This window comes from Triturus cristatus, chromosome 1_1 (genome assembly GCF_964204655.1).
Source record: "Triturus cristatus chromosome 1_1, aTriCri1.1, whole genome shotgun sequence".
Taxonomy (NCBI): domain Eukaryota; kingdom Metazoa; phylum Chordata; class Amphibia; order Caudata; family Salamandridae; genus Triturus; species Triturus cristatus.
Genome location: NC_140579.1, coordinates 881,325,890 through 881,342,457, shown reverse-complemented (window position 1 = coordinate 881,342,457; position 16,568 = coordinate 881,325,890). Strand labels below are relative to the sequence as shown.

Here is a 16,568-nt window from a genome sequence, read left to right as displayed (position 1 = left end):
CTAACTAATGTTTCTTACAGATACATCGTTACCGAAGGTAAGTAACTTGTTCATCTGAAAGAAACACGTTAGTTAGATTCTTCACCTTAGAATAGATACCCCAGCAATACCAACCCCGGTGGTGGGTCTGCGAACCAAGATCACACCAGAAAGTCCTGGAGAACAGAACGGCCAAATTAGCCATCTCTCCGGACTTGGCTGTCCAGGCAATAGTGCTTGGCAAACGTGTGCAATGAAGCCCACGTCGTCGCCTGACAGATGTCCCGCAAGGGAACTCCCCGGCCCAGGGCAGTTGTAGCCGCTGTGGCCCGGGTGGAATGGGCCCTCAACCCAACAGGAGGGTCCTTTTTTGCCAAGGAGTAACAATGTTTAATACACAACACGACCCACGTGAGATGGTCCGTTTGTGTCCCGCTTAGCTCCTACGTATCCAACAAAAAGTTGGTCGCCCACCCGGAACTGTTTGGTGCGGTCCAAATAAAAGGACAGCGCCCGTTTTGGGTCCAGACAGTGGAGCCTCTCTTCCTCTTTTGAAGGATGCGGAGGCAGAAAGAAGGTGGGCAACGTGACAGATTGCCCGATGTGAAAGGGGGTCACCACTTTCGGAAGAAAGGAAGGATGAGGCCAGAGGACAACCTTGTCCGGATGAACAGAAAGAAAGGGAGGCTTAGATGACAGAGCCTGGAGCTCACTCGCCCGTCTAGCCGAGGTGATAGCTACCAGGAAAGCAGTTTTCAGGGTCAGAAAACGAATGGGACAATTGTGAAGAGGCTCAAAAGGAGTGCACATCAGAAAAGTCAGAACAAGATTCAAGTCCCATTGAGGCATTACGAAGGGGACAGGAGGGAACATGTGAGTAATGCCTTTGAGAAAACGGGAAACAACAGGGGACTTGAAAAGAGAAGGCTGATCAGGAAGCCGTAAGAAGGCAGAGATTGCAGCAAGATAACCTTTCAAGGTGCCAAAAGCAGAGCCCTGCTGGGCCAAAGAAAGAAGAAAGAGTAGAACCCCAGAAAGAGGGGCGGAAAGGGGATCCACAGCCTTTGCTGTGCACCATGCCACAAATTTGTTCCACCAGCAGGCGTATACCGATTTTGTGGAGGGACGCCTGGCTGCCAGAATGACATCACAGACTTCAGGAGGCAAGTCAAATGGCATCAACTGCCGCCGCTCAATCTCCACGCATGGAGGTGGAGGCTGGACAGGTTCGGGTGGAGGACCGTCCCCTGCTGCTGCGACAGAAGGTCCTCCTGAAGAGGCAGTCGTATCGGGGGATCGATTGACATACTGAGTAGCTCGGGATACCAGAACCTTCGTGCCCAATCCGGAGCCACTAAGATAACTTGGGCCCGGTCGCGCCTGATCTTCTTCAGCACTCTGGGCAGAAGTGGTATAGGCGGAAAGGCGTACAACAGACCGCAACTCCACTCGCGACGAAAAGCGTCTCCGAGCTAGTGCTGCCTTGGAAATTCCAACGCGCAGAACTGCTGAGACATTGCGCGTTCTCTTCGGTGGCGAATAGATCTAACCAAGGCTCTCCCCACTGCAGAAAGAGACCTTGCGCCACGTCCCAGTTCAGACGCCATTCGTGATCCATCATGCACCGGCGGCTGAGTTCGTCTGCTCTGGCGTTCAGAGAGCCCGCCAGATGTTGAACCACCAGGGTGATGCCCTGGTGTTCCAGCCATTTCCAGAGGCGCAGAGCCTCCTGACAAAGGGTCCACGACCCCACCCTGCCCCGTTTGTTGCAATACCACATGGCGGTGGTGTTGTCCGTGAACACCTGCACGACACTTCCCCGGACAGAGGGAAAGAAGGCTTTCAGTGCAAGCCGGATCGCTCTCAGCTCCAAAAGGTTGATATGGAGTTGAGCCTCCGCCGGAGACCAGAGTCCTCTGATCTCCGCCTCGCCCATGTGGCCCCCCCCCATCCCAGGAGGGACGCGTCCGTCACTACTACGTGCTCCGGTTGGGGTAGGGAGAGGCATCTGCCGCTGACCCAATCGCGGTCCGTGAGCCACCACTGCAACTGTTTCGCAGTGCCCTCCGAGATCAAGACATGGTCGGACAGGTTGCCTCGATGCTGGGCCCACTGAAACTTCAGGTCCCACTGCAGAGCCCGCATTCGCCACCTGGCGTAATGCACCAACAGGATGCAGGAGACCATCAGCCCCAGAAGCCGCAGTACCAACCTGACCGAAACCCAGGATAGAGGCCGAAAGATGGGAATCAGAGCCTGAATATCCCGGACCAGCTGTTCCGGAGGTTAAGCCCGGAACTGCGCCGAATCGAGAACCGCTCAGATGAAGAGGAGTTTCTGGGAGGGACTCAGGTGTGACTTCGGCACATTGATGGAGAACCCCAGCAAATGCAGGAGGTCGGCCGTAGTCTGGAGGTGGGAAGACTACTTGCTGGGGCGAGCCCGCCTTCAACAGCCAGTCGTCGAGATAGGGGAAGACTGGAACCCCCGATCTGCGCAGATGAGCTGCGACCACCGCCATCACTTTCGTGAACACCCGAGGGGCACTGGTGAGGCCGAAGGGGAGCACGGTGAACTGAAAGTGCTCCTGACCCACCGTGAACCGCAGGTAACGCCGGTGGGCCAGCAGGACGGGGATGTAAAAATAGGCGTCCTGCAAGTCCAACGCTACCATCCAGTCTCCAGGGTCGAGGGCAGCCAGAACCTGAGCTAAAGTTAGCATCTTGAACCGTTCCTTCCGGAAGAAGGCATTGACGTTCCTGAGGTCCAAGATAGGGCGTAGGCCCCCTTTGTCCTTCTTGGGAACCAGAAAGTAGTGGGAATAGCAACCACGGCCTACTTCTGGACCAGGAAAGCGCTCGACGGCCTCTTTGGCCAAGAGGGCCGTAACTTCCTCCCGCAGAAGATTCAAGTGATCCTCCAATATACGGTGGCACTGTGGTGGCATGGCTGGAGGGGTCGTCTCGAAGGGGAGGGAGTAGCCCCTTCGGACGATTTGCAGCACCGACCTGTCCGAAGTGATGGAGCGCCAGTGGAGCAGGTGATGGCGAACTCTGCAGCCCACTGGCGTGGAATGGGCCTGAAAGCTCGGACTAGGAGGGCTTTGAGGTGGATGCTGCCGGGGTGGATGTGGACTGACCGCGTTGTCCTCTAGAACCGCCACGGCGGAACCCACGTCCGCGACCGTGTGCAGGTTTGTTCTGCAGCCGGTGGCTAGGCGGACGCGAGGAGGCGCCCCTTCCTTGGCCACGAAAGAGGCGAGGGGCGGAAGTGTGCAGCCAAGAGACCCAAGGACGTGGCCGTTGCCCGGGAGTCCTTAAAACGAGCCAGCGCACTATCCGCCTTCTCACCAAAAAGGCGAGCACCATCAAAGGGCATATCCATGAGGATACTCTGGACATCCCCCGAAAAAGACGTGGACCTCAGCCAGGCGTGGCGCCAGAGCGCCACTGTGGTGGAAATCGCCCTACCCAGCGAGTCCGTGGTGTCAAGTCCACACCGTATGGCATGTCGCGCTGCATCTCGCCCGTCAGCAAGTGCCTGGGAGAGACGTGTCCGGGCCTCCTCCGGACACAGTGGCAGCACGTCCTCCACCGCATCCCACAGAGAGTGGGAGAAACGGTCCAAGAGGCAAGCGGTGTTCAAAGACCGCAGGCCCAAACTCAGGGAAGAGAACAGTTTCTTTCCGAACTGTTCCAGCCTCTTGGATTCCCGATCCGGAGGAGCGGACGGGGAGGAGGATTGGGAAGTGGAGGCCTGGATAAACAGGCTCTCGGGGTGGGGTGTGGTGTTGGGACAGGAAACTGGGGTCGCCCGGAGCAGGGCGGTGGCGCCGGGCCACGTTCCGATCCACAGGAGGAACTGTTGAGGGCTTGGACCGAGTGCCCTGCAGAACGTCGATGAGGGCCTCATTGAACTGCAGCAGAGGCTCTGTGGAGCTTGCTGACGGTTAAAGCACCTCTGTGAGGATATTAGTCCTCACGGCCACAGCAGGCAACTCGAGCCCCAGGGTTTCGGCCGCCTTGTGCAGCACCACTGAAAAAGCTGCACCTTCCTCCGAAGCCACAGTCGGAGGAGAGATGAAGCCAGCGTCCGGCGAAGTGTCCAGACCACTGGCATCCCCCAGTTCGTCTGCCCAGTCCTGAGAAAGTTGACCCTGGAGGGACATAGGGTCCTCAGACCCCTCCCAGTCGCCCCCGTCATCCGATTCCTGATAAACAGGAGGAACGATCGGAGCCGGATGGTATATGAAACGCTCATCTATCTGCGTCGGGTGCGGCGCCGTGTCCGGACAGGGGCTAAACCGGGGAACGGCGTAGTCCTGAGATGGCGTCGGAGTGGAACCGGTGTCGGCACCAGTGGAGGAGGCGTCGTGAGGTCGACCGGCGCCGACAGAGATCCAGGCCTGGATCCCTTGGGGACCTGCGGCGTCGGGACCTAAGTCGTCGACGGCGCCGGGGCCGGAGCGCGCCGGCAGGCATCTACGGCGGAGCCAGGCCCCTCATGGCCGAGAGGAAGGCACTGACCTCCGCCGGAGTCGCGTCAGTCCCAGGGACCGGCGGGTATGGAGACGGAAGCGGCTCCTGCGGCTCCGATGGAGCCGCGGGTGTTGGACCACCCTGACCCTCGGCCGAGTCGCGTGACCGGCCAGGGGAGTCTGAAGAGCGGTGTCGCCTATTGGACTTCTTTGATCGCTTCGACTTACCCGAAGACTTCGAGCCCTGCGAGCGATGATGGTGAATGCAGCTCCGCGACCGGTCCTTGGACCTCCTCCTGGACCGGGACCGTGAGCGGCGCGGAGCCGAGTGCCGAAGCTCGAAAAGCTTACAGGACCGCTCCCGCCTAGCCTTCGAGGTCAAGGCCTGACAGTCGGGGCACGACTCCGCGTCGTGGTCGGCCCCCAGGCAGTAAAGGCACCGGCGATGGTGGTCCGTCACCGACATCAGGCGCTGACAGGCGTCACAGGCCTTAAATCCAGGCATCCTACCAGCACCAGAGTCGAGTCGACAGAAGACCAAAAAGAGTCAAAAAGTTTAGTCAAAAATTGACTAAGGGGTAAGCTCTTCCCGGATCGGCGCTGTCTGGCGCGGAAAAAAGAAGAACTAACGTCAGCGCGCGAGGGCGGCATCTAAGTACTCCCAACGACATCATTGCGGCGCACGACGCCAACGACGGACGCGGAGCCGCAGACGACGCCTAGCAACGCGCAAGGGGTATTGCTACAAAAATCTTTCCGGATCCAGCCTGACGCCTGGGGATATTCTAAGGTGAGGAATCTAACTAACGTGTTTCTTTCAGATACACGCACGCACACAGACCCACGAAAGAAGTGGAACCAGGCAGAAAAGAAAGACGGAGGACAGACCAAGCCGACCACCAGAAGCTAAGCCGAACCACTGGACAGAAGTGCGGAACCGCTACAACACGATGCCACAGGCCAGACTGGCCTAGCGACGTACCGAACCAGGACGACGGACCTGGGCGCAACGCAAACTGCCTCAACAATCGGCAAGAAGATCGCACCTGCGACGTATCATGATGCCACGGAGAACAAGGAGCCCAAAAGGGGGACCACACCTCCCCAACACATGATAGAGCTATGTAATAGCTACCATTACCCCACATAGGGAATGTTAAGTCCCAAGAACATGGGAACACCTCATACGAAAAAAAATCCGCAGCAGAGGACAAACAAAGATCTGCGGAGAAAACCGCAGACGGCTTGCCATTCAGCCAATAAAGAATACACAGAAGGCCTAATCTCAGGGCCTACACGGGCATACCAACAGCCAAAACCACAAGCCAAAAAAGTGCCGGACCAGTAGCCAACAGCACCAAAATCCCAACAAAGGACCCTAAGGCACATCAACCACACAGAACACACAACCGGGGCTGCTCGTTACAAGGCACCAGGAAAAAAATGGAACACCTCCCAAGACACAGACCGACATACAGGTCACTGAGGGGGAGGAGGACGAAGCCCCGCAAGAAACCTCTGAATGGTAGAATCCGCAGGGGCGTGGAACAAAAGGGCACCATCAAAGGGAAGGTCAACCAGCCGTTCTCTAACCTTCTCAGGGAATACACTATCCGTAGCCAGGCATGGCGGCGAAGGGCCACCGATGAAGCCATGGTACGACCAATCAGCTCCGAAATGTCCAGAGCCGAGAGAAGAATAAACGCCGCCAGCTCACGGCCATCCAACACATTGTGCCTTAGATCAACACAGGCAGCATCCTGAGAAGCGAAAGACATAAGGGACTCCGCAGAATCCCATAAGCAAGAAGTGGCCCTAGCCAATACACAAAGAGTGTTAAGGGCCCACAAAGTCGCACTGGAGGAGGCGAAGATATTGCGCCCCCAGGAATCTAACCAGCGGGCCTCCCGTGACGGTGGAGACAACACCGATGGCAGGGAGGGAAAGGCATTCTGTAAAAGAGGGCCACTGGTAGAGGGGCGGAGGGAAAGACCGACAGGATCAGGCGGAGCAAGACGGTGGCAGCGCAGAAGTGGCCGCGGCACCGGGTCCCCCGTGGCAGGACGCCCCCAAGCACCCAAAAGAGAAGTGTGGAGCGAAGCCTCGAAGGGAAGAACCAGCTCCCGACCACCAGAACCCTGATGGAGGTCCTCCAGCAGATGATCCGTGGGGAAATGGGCAGCTGGAACGCCCATGCACAAGATTCCCGCAGCCGTGGAAACAGCCCGAGCGAAGGCAGCACTCGCCTCCGTAAGGCCCCGCGGAGAGGAAAGCAGTTCCTCCGTGGGCGATGGCTGCAAGCTAAGGCTCCGTCCCCCAGCCCAAACGGAGGAAGGAAAGGCCAAGCCCGGAAAGGGGGAAGGTGGACCGATGAATGGGGAACCTGAGGCGCCTCCGGCGAAGACTGCGGACACGGTGACGGCGAAGAGCTGTCCTAAGAGGACACCGGGGAAAAGGCCACGAAGCGGCGACCCGTCTCCAGAGAAGATGAAACCAACAACCGCCGAACCTCTGGAGAAGAGGGGGCATCCAAAGACGAATCAACGACCAGACATCGGCCCGGTGCCGTATAGTCTGCCACCGACGTCAGATCAACGTTGAACGGCGCCGAAGGGGAAGCCGGAACGACCTCGACCACAACACGCAGCACAGGAGAACGAGGCGGGGTCAGAGCTGGGGCTGCTACGGAACGACGCCGAAAAGGCATAGACTCGACCTCCAACGACGCAGCCGCCTGCATGGAGGGACGAGGGGGCCCGGGGACACGCCCCGACACCTAGTCGGCCCCTGCGGCGCCGCCAGGGCCAGCATCCACCAGGGCCAGCACCCGCCAGCGCGGCGTCACCTCAGCCTCGGACAAGGCCGCCGCCTGCCCAGAGGACCAAGGGGGACTCGAGGACGTGCCCCGAGCCCCGGAAACCTCCCGCGACACCACAGGGACCCCCGCGGGGGTTTGTGGCGAGGCAGTGGTGCCATGGTCCGAAGGAGGGAACCTTGCGGCCTGGGAGAAGGACGATGTCGGAGACGAAAGCGGCGGTTCTTGAAGCCGTCCGCGGGGGACGGACGCGGCGACGCCGCCGACCTGGAAATGCGTGCCGAAAGGAGTTTCATCCAGCGCTCCTGACAGGTCTTTGGCTTCATTTGCTGACACGCCTCGCAATCTGTGGAATCGTGGTGGTCCCCCAAACATCACATGCAGATGGGGTGAAGATCCGTCGCCGATATCTGGCACGCGCAAGACGAGCACGTCTTGAAGCCCGACGTCATTCGCACACTGTTCTCAAGAAAACGCTCAAAGCGGAAAAAGAAGGCCTGAAAAAGGCCAGGAACACGATCCGGATCCACGTTGCACACGGAAAAGAAGAAAACTGACGTCAGCATGCCGGGGTGGGGCTTATGTGACCCCACTGATGTCATGCCCGCGGAGGACGTCAGGGAGGAGTTGCGTGGTGCCGCCCACCGGCGCGCAGAGACGCTGAGCAAGAAAGCTTTCCGGGTCCAGTATCACGCCTGGGGATGATTCTACGTTATGGAATCTGCGGCTAGTAGTCTCAATCAGATAGTCTCTTTCAGATGTAAGGAGTTCGGCCCAATAACAAATGGTCCATAAAGGTGCATATTCTGACCCTGCAAACGGTGCCAATGAGGTTTAAGACAATATTTCTCTAAGACAATATTTCTCTTACACAATATTTCTCTTACTTCTTACACATCAGAAGGTTTTTATCAATCGTCCTTTTTTTCAAGTACTTGTGCTCTCATTCTCCAATCAATGATTTCTCATTATACCCACAGCTCATACTTTGGCTTTTTCTCAAATCTAGCATTACCTCTGTTGTTTCTCGTGTCGTGCAATCGCTTTCAACTTGTAAGCAGCTTCACAACGACGTTTCCGCCGGTCTCCTCTTTCTGCTGCTTCCATCTTCGCTTGCTCCCGCTTAAAGCTGCGTTGGTAGGCTGTGATGAGGCGGCGCAGGCGGGCAGTCAAAGCTGAGCCTGGGGGCCAGCACAAACGACCTGGAAGCGGTGCCTGGTCTGTTACAGAAGAAAATACGACAAGGCTGACAAAAGACTGGATGTGAGCTCTGACACTTCATAAAAATTAGTTGACACCATTTCTCTAACTAACCTGAAGCATAACAAGCATTTCCCTGCTATTCAGAGCACTGATCTAACTCTCCTGCATAAACTGGAAAGCAGTTATGTTCTGCCCAGTAAAGAAAAGTCTGGTAAGGTAAATGGTGATTAGAGAAGACCAGTCATCCCCATCTGATTTATAATTCTGTGACCAGAGGCTGCATGTTTGCATCAGGGGACATGTGTAAGAGGCATTTTTAACATAATGCCAAAGGAAAGGAGAACTGGAGAGGAAGGGAGTTGATTACTTTTAAGAAAGGAGGTCCAGCACAACATATTGGAAATGCCCCTGACAAACAGTGCCTGATTAGAGTCTGAGGAAAGGCATTGCACAACCTGCCCCATTTAGGGTGGAGAGTATAATGTCCTTTGTTGTCTGCCACTGGCAACAAGAAATGAAAATAATTAACCACAATACCCTGGGAGAAAGCTCCCAGATGTTTGAATTTTCAGTAAGAAAATACCAATGTGGAAGTTTGCTTCTGAAAAACAATTTTGGAAACATTTTCCGATCGGCCATCCACTAAACTTATTACACCCTGAAAGAAGCTACTGTAAGGCTTTTCCTTTCATTGTATGGAGATGTTGGGCTGGTGGTCAATTCTTAATTTGGCTGGAGGTAGTCCATCAGGGTAGCAAAGGTGGCCGACCAAAAATTAGCCCCTTAGATGGGGTTTTAATGCATAACAAGAAATAAGTCCCTGAGCTGTAACAATTTTGCAGCTGGATTCCATTCTCCATTCCTAAGGCATATATAATTACACCAACTAGTGGTTATAATATAAAATAATAAAACTTTTGTTTTTTTGGTCTTCGCGAATGTAGGAGAATGTGCTACTCTTGATGAAATTGACCACAACTTCTTACTATAAGGCCACAATTTTTCAGAATTCCTTTATGATTTTGAGAGGATAGTATTTTATAAATTGTAACACGTTACAGGTTTTAGAGTACAAAATTCAGCAATAAGGAAATCCATACTTGACAGGGACCCTTGAAATAAGAAATATATTCCATAGATCCCAGTGAAATATGGGCATCATCAAGAGGTCAGCCCAAAACCACTCTACAAAGCTGCACAATTTTCGAATTTTTACTCAACTTTCTATTTATGAGATTGTGAGAAAGTGCCATCTTTCTTGCATGGTATGTGTAGGAGAGTAGGGTCTGCTTTCTATGTTCACCCCCACTTTTTGCTTTTGCTTTACTGGTTTTCGACTTCGATGTGGCTGTAGGCCTGCTAATCAGACCCACAGCCCTGCTGTTCTCTCTAAATTGATACTATGTACTTTAGGTGCATAACCCATTTGGATAGGGTCACCTTATTGGCCCCTGTACAGTGTACCTTAGGTACCCAGGGGATAGGTGTACCCTAGGCCTACCAGGGGCTGCAGCATGTATTATGCCACCCCTGGCCTGGCCTTCCATTATGACACAACTGGCTGATCACTCAGCTGGGGCAAGGTCGTGTAATCACCCCTTGCTTAGGTGTAGTATTCCTATACCTAACTTACATATAGACACATGTGTACCTATCAGCCACTCCTATGGCAGGCCTTAACAATCCTGGAGGCAGAGTGCTTGGTAACATGTGAGATGGTGCTCTAGCATGAGCTGAGCCTGTCTGCAGCTTTCAGAACCATGTCCTTATAGCTGTTCTATGATATAGCCTACCATATACTCTTAAAGTGCCTTATAATCTTCAACGGTTATGGTAACTATGGTTTGGCTTTATCAAAACATGTCGTGTAAGGTGTCTAACACTTTGGAATAATACCCCCATCCCATTTCTGGTGATGAGGATATTATCCCTCCCTTCTAGAGGGAGAAGACATGATGTAACCTACTTACCCGGTTAAAGTTAACCAGAGCCCCAGCATCACAAAATGGATGCTGCTGCCACAGACACGAGTCTGACCTCCTGCTGCTGGGAGTGATCCCGGCAAGGGAGGCTTGGACAATAGGTTTCCTGCCTTGGGAGGTGCGAGCACCACCCCAGACAGGCCTTAGTGTATTGGGGCAGGGAGGGATGAAAAGAATGAGACATGCCTGGGGCGCACAAGGTGTCCCGTGCATAGTCCAGTTCAAACCGGTGCTGGGGCACTCCAGCCCCAGTCCTGGCGCGAAACTGGACAAAGGGAAGGGGGTGTAACCACCCCCCTCCCAGGTCCCACCCATAAGGCGTGACCTAGCAGGTAACCCAGCCCCCCAGATTAGTATAAGAGTGGTAGCTGGGCCCCAGGAGATTAGATTATCCTGAACCTGCAACTTGAACAGAAACTCTGGACCTTCGACATTCGACGAAAGAAGAAGACTGAAGAATCTCCCTTGTGGCCAAGGAGTGGCTACCCAGTGCAAACAGGCACCATCAAGAGACTCCCCTTTGCTTTGCTGAAGTTCTACGAGGGACCGACCCTGATCCACATCCACAGCCGAGCTGAGATCCGTGGAGGCGACGAGAGACGTGGGACCGGCTACCTGGGAAAAGTGGCTAGTATCTTCCAACGCAGCTTCTGAGGCACCCTCGAAGTTGTGCACTGGGTATTGAGAAGCCCCAACCCCAAGCACCATCTGCACCGAAGATGAGCCCCCTACACTCCACGAGTCCTGTGTGGGGCCCTTCTGCATTTTCCTGCTTGCCGCGTCTGTCCGGTTGCTTGCCCGTTGGCTATTGGCCTCTGTGACGACGCATCCTGAAATCTTCACCGCTGGTTTGGCTCCTCCGGACTGGCTCCCGCTTCCTTGCAAAAGAGAAGCACCCCAGACCTTCCTGGTCTGCACCAGAAGCAAGTCCTCCGTTCTTCGTGGGTTCCGCTTGCCAAGGCTTGGTGAGTCCTAGTTCAACTTCGACACCGCCGACAGCAAGAGCCTTCATGGGACAGCTCGCCTCCTGGTCCTGGTCGTCCTCGACGTCTCCTGGTCCCCGTGGCTTCAGCGACAAGCTTCACCTTCACCTGCAATCTACACGACATCGCCTGGTTCCTTCCTGGTTCCACGTGGTCACTGGCTAGTGACCTTGACTGTCCCTTCTGCTTGCAGGTCTCCTCTCTTCTTGATCCCAGCCTTGGGATCCACCAGACACTTCACTGACTGCCTGTCAGCAACTTTCCTTCAGGCATCCATAGAAGTCCACGACGAAACCCGACGCCAGTTCACACCTATGCACCCGCAGCCCGTGGGCTAGGTAACTTGGTTACTTCGGTGCTCACAAGGGTAGTGACTATCCTAGGGTCTAGTTTCCGAGTCTCGACTCTCTAGCTGCTTCAGAAGTGTCCTTAAACTGTTAATTTCTAACTGCTAGTAATTCTATCGACTTTTACGCATTACGCGTGAGTGTTTCCACTCTGCACCTGAATCCCGTGGGCCTCCCACTTCCTAACTGTTGCTAGTGTAGTGTAGCCCCAGCGAATCCCTAGGCCTAGGCCTATCCTATTCCCGTGACAGTGGTCCTTATACCACTTCTTTAGTATATGGTTTGCGTGGCCCCTAGGGCCCAACTGTATTACTTACCTGTGTGACTTAATGTATGCTTAAATAAGACTGTGCTGTACTTACCTCTAATCTCATAAAGAGTGCTGAGGGTTTGTCTAGAATAAATACACTTTATTTTATACATATATATCTGTTGTGGTGTCCTTTCATTTGGTATTCAAGGGATTACATATGGTATAACAGCTGGCTTCACATGCCATTCAGAGTTTAGCCTAAGACTGCTCTTGTCCATGCTACCACTAGGATAGCTGGTCTATAAGGTTGACTTTACAACCAATCACCATAAGGGTTGTTTGGACTGATACAAGGTGTACACTAGAACTAGTGACATCATACATCAGGCCAACTTCTCACAGTTGTTTTGTCCGTCTGTTTCAGCAGCGAGTTGGTCTGGAAGGACGGATGGAAGGCCTTCAATGCCAAGGAAACGGCTCTGAGTTTCAGGAAATTGATGTGGTACATAGACTCCAACAGGGACCACTTTCCTTGTATCTTTAAGTCTCCGGAGTGCGCTCCCCAGCCTTGGAGAGACGCATCCGTCACGATACTCGTCGTGGGAATGTCCTTGTGGAAGGGAACCCCCCCTGAGGAGATTTTCCGCCGAACACCACCATTTCAGAGACTGAAGAGCATGAGACAGTCGTATCTTGTCGTCCCAAGAACCTGTCCTCTGATCCCACTGATCTTCCAAGCACTCCTGCAGTGGTCTCATGTGCAGCCGTGCGTGAGGAGTGAGGAAGATACTGGAGGCCATCAACCCCAGCAGTGAAGACACCTTCCTCACTGTCGTCGATGGAGCGGTCATGAGGTCCTGAGCCTTCCGAAGGAGCGATAACCGTCTCTCCTCCGAAGGAGACACGCTTGCTGACAGCGTATCTATGGAGGCCCCCCAAGTACTGTATGCACTGGACCGGCGTCGGGACAGATTTGGACATGTTGACGTGTAACCCAAGCTTGGTCAAGAGAGCGCACGTCCTCCGGAAGTGCGCCTGCGCTTCCGAGAAAGATGAGGCCTTGATCAACCAGTCGTCCAGGTACGGGTAGACAAACCTTGTTCCTCCGCAGGTGCGCCGCTACCACTGCCATGCACTTCGAGAAGGTCCTGGGCGCAGACTTTAGCCCGAATGGCAGTACTGTGTATTGATAATGATTGGCGCTGACTTGGAATCGCAGGAACTTCCTGTGTTTCCGTGCAATGGGCACATGAGAGTACGCATCCTGTAGGTCTATGGCACAGAGCCAGTCTCCCCGTTGCAGCTGAGGGTAAATCTGATGCAACGATAGCATGCGAAACTTCTCTCTGCGAATCCATTTGTTTGCTTGCCGCAAATCCAGAATGGGCCTGAACTCGTTCTTGTCCTTCTTGCGAACCAGGAAGAACCGAGAGTACATACCTCTTCCCCTTTGAGACAGCGGTACGTCTTCCACCGCCTTTTTCCGTAACAAGATGTCCGACTCGAGCTCTCGCAGTTAATACTGCGAGCTTACCGGCGGAATCGCTGGAGGCGGTCTGATGAACCGAAGACTGTATCCATTGCAAACAATATTCAGCACCCACTTGTCTCGAGTAATTTTTCTCCACTCTGCCACAAAAAATTGAATGCTTCCCCCCACTGGAGTGGGTAACGGTTGCAGGGGAAGTAGATGCTCAGGGCCGAGACCCGGCCGGGACCTTGGTAGCAGTAGCGGACTGCTGGCCCCCTCGACCCTTCTGTCGTTTCTGGAAGGGTTTCCGGAACTGCTGCTGCAGGTGTTGCTGCTGTCCTGAGGCCTGCCCACGCCCTCTGCCCGCAGACCCGAACAGTCTCTGGAACGGGCGCTTCTTCATCTCGGGCTTCTCCAACCCGACAGCCATCAGGGTCTCTGCCTCCGTCTTCATGCGGGCCATCTCGTCGTCCGCATGCCTGCCGAAAAGGGTTTCCCCCGAGAAAGGCAGATTGGCCACTCTATGTTGAGCCTCTGGCTTGAGCGAGGTAAGGCGCAGCCACGCGTGAAGTCGTTGGTGGACGCCATGACAATACCCATGCGCCGCCAGCAGAGACACATCAGCTGTCGCACTGATCACCTGGTTCGATACCAGCATCCCCTCGCGCAAAGTCTCCAAGAAGTCCTCCTTCTTTTCGCGAGGCAGCAGCTCCGCGTACTGCTGGAGAGACTCCCACAGGGCATGGTCGTAACGCCCCAACAATGCCCCGGCACTTGCCGCCTTCATGGTGGTAGAAGCCGTCCCACAGACCTTCCTGCCCGCCGAATCTAGCCAGCGGCTCTCCTTGTCGGGCGGAACCGTCGATGAAGGGGTGGTAGCATGCTGCTTCCTCGCCGCCGTCACAATGACCGAATCCGGCTTCGGGTCCATCCTCAAAAAAGTCGGGTCCGAGTCCGGCGCCCGATACTTCTTCAGGAGCCGTGAGGGGGCAGATTTCGTCACCGCCGGCGTGAGGAACAACTCCATAGTGGGCTCCACCAGTTCCGGCACTAGAGGCAGCAGGGGGGGGGGGGGGGGGGGGGGGGGAGACAGGTGCGTCTTGTGCAGCGTCTCGAATATCACGGACGTCGTAGGTGTCGGTACCGTCACCGTGATTCTCAACTTGGCTGCACCCCTCAGTAGTACCTCCTGGAAGGAGACTAGATCGTCAATCGGCGACACCCTCGTCCCTGGCGAGTCCGACAGCGTCGGTGAGAAGTCCCTGGCAGATGATCGCGTGTGTGATATGGATCTGCACCTCCTGCGGCGTCGCCCCAATGTTGACGACGAACGCCCACGGCTCTGCGATCTCCCTCTCCGTCCGGAGTGGGAGCGCATTCTCCATGGCTTCGGTCTGTCCGCCGGCCTCGCCGACGGTGGCTTTCCCTCGCGCCGCGGCCTAGGAGTTCCCTGCGGCGGCGTCGGATACCTGGGCAACGAGACCGACCGTGGCGGAACCGCGGGTGGGCCCGAAGGCGTGCGAGGCAGAATAGAACGAGGAGGAGGAGGAGGTGGTGGTGGTGGTGGTGTCGGTAGTGGTGGAGGAGGAGACGGAGGAGATGGCATAGGGATCCGTGGTGCGGGCTCCCGTGGCAAAGGAGGGCAGGGCAGCGACCCCGGCCTCGTCGGCGTATACACCACGGAGTATACCGAGCCCGGGGACCGTCGACCGCCTCCTTGACGTCGATCGCCTCCTTGACGTCAATCGCCGCCTCGACGGCGAACGCCGCCTCGTCGGCGAGTCCCCGAGGCTGGCCGGCAACGTCGGGTATCCTCTCGACGGCGACCTTCTCCTCTTAGCCGACGGCGACAGGCGACCTCCCCTCGACGGCGAGCGCCGACGCCGGGCCTGATCTTGACGTCGATGACTTGACGGCGAAGTGGACGGCGTCGACGACGGTGTCGACGAAGACGGCGGCCTGTTCAGCTCCCTCGACGTTGAGCGTCGACGCCGCTTCTCCCCTGAGCCCTGGGGAGAAGGTGAACAGACTGTACTCATCCCCCTCGACGCCGTCGTCGACGCCATCGACGTCGGCGGAGAATTGGGAGGTTTGCCGATCTTCCTGCCCCTGGGGAGCCCCCCAGAGGCCTCAGCATGGGCAGATTCAGCCCCTCCTGACCCACCTTGTGCCTTCAGCCTTCTGTCCTCCAGGACTTGGAGCCTGATCTTCATTCTTTCTCTCAAGGTCCTGGCCGAGAACGAGTGGCAGATTTCACACTCCTCCGGCACATGGGACTGGGGAAGGCAGACGATGCACACCCTGTGCGGGTTTGACTTCGCCTTCTTCCTATCGCACTCTGGGCACTTGTCAAACAAGCCAGGCATGATGACAACACCAGAAGGAAGGCCACAACACTAAAAGCGCTTGAAAAGTGACAAAATCACCAAATAAACCCCTGAAAAGGGAGAGCTCAATGCTCCAGGGTCCTGCTAGCAGGAGTCGGAAAAAAGAGCTGAAAGTAAAAAGGGACCTGCTGTGCATTCTGGGATACTTGACAATTTCTGGAAAGTTTTATTAAAGACACAGTATCCTGTTCTGAGCCACATAATGGCAGCCTATGGGCTTGTCTGTCCATTCCTCCCTCTCTATCATTCCAGAGGCTTTTGCTGGTAGAGGCAGGTTTGTCTCTGTGGAAAAAGCTGGGCAGGCAGTGCTGTTTGTGGATGTTGGTGGAATTTTCTAGTTGAAGTACTGGACAGTGTAACCTGTGGATATAGGCTGCATTATCTGTCTTTGAAATTCTCTCTTAAGTGTAGATGCAGGTCAGCATGGTTTGACAACTTAAGAGATTATTTTTATTGCTCCGGGGTACCCGCACATGGGCGGGACTATTCACTAGATTATGACTATACACAGAGATCCCCTACTACAGGACTATAATTATACGATTCAAATCACTGAGGCAGCAAAATCACATAATTCCAGTGGCTCTGACTTTAAGCCATGTTGCACAGCAGTAAGCTCTGCTGTGCAACATGTCTAAAAATGAATATGCTACTTACCAGTATGCATCTGT

At 55.1% G+C, this 16,568-nt stretch overlaps 1 protein-coding gene across 7 annotated transcripts in view; it reads right to left on the bottom strand.

Annotated features, from left to right (window-relative positions):
• Window positions 1-16,568, bottom strand: part of LOC146871232 (ATP-dependent chromatin remodeler CHD8-like) — a 2,388,691-nt gene that overhangs the window by 874,659 nt on the left and 1,497,464 nt on the right. For all 7 annotated transcript variants that reach the window (XM_085650618.1, XM_085650635.1, XM_085650640.1 and 4 more), the window contains exon 29: window positions 8,287-8,491. In XM_085650618.1, coding sequence (XP_085506744.1) covers window positions 8,287-8,491 — 205 coding nt within the window. The remainder of the gene's footprint in view (window positions 1-8,286; window positions 8,492-16,568) is intronic.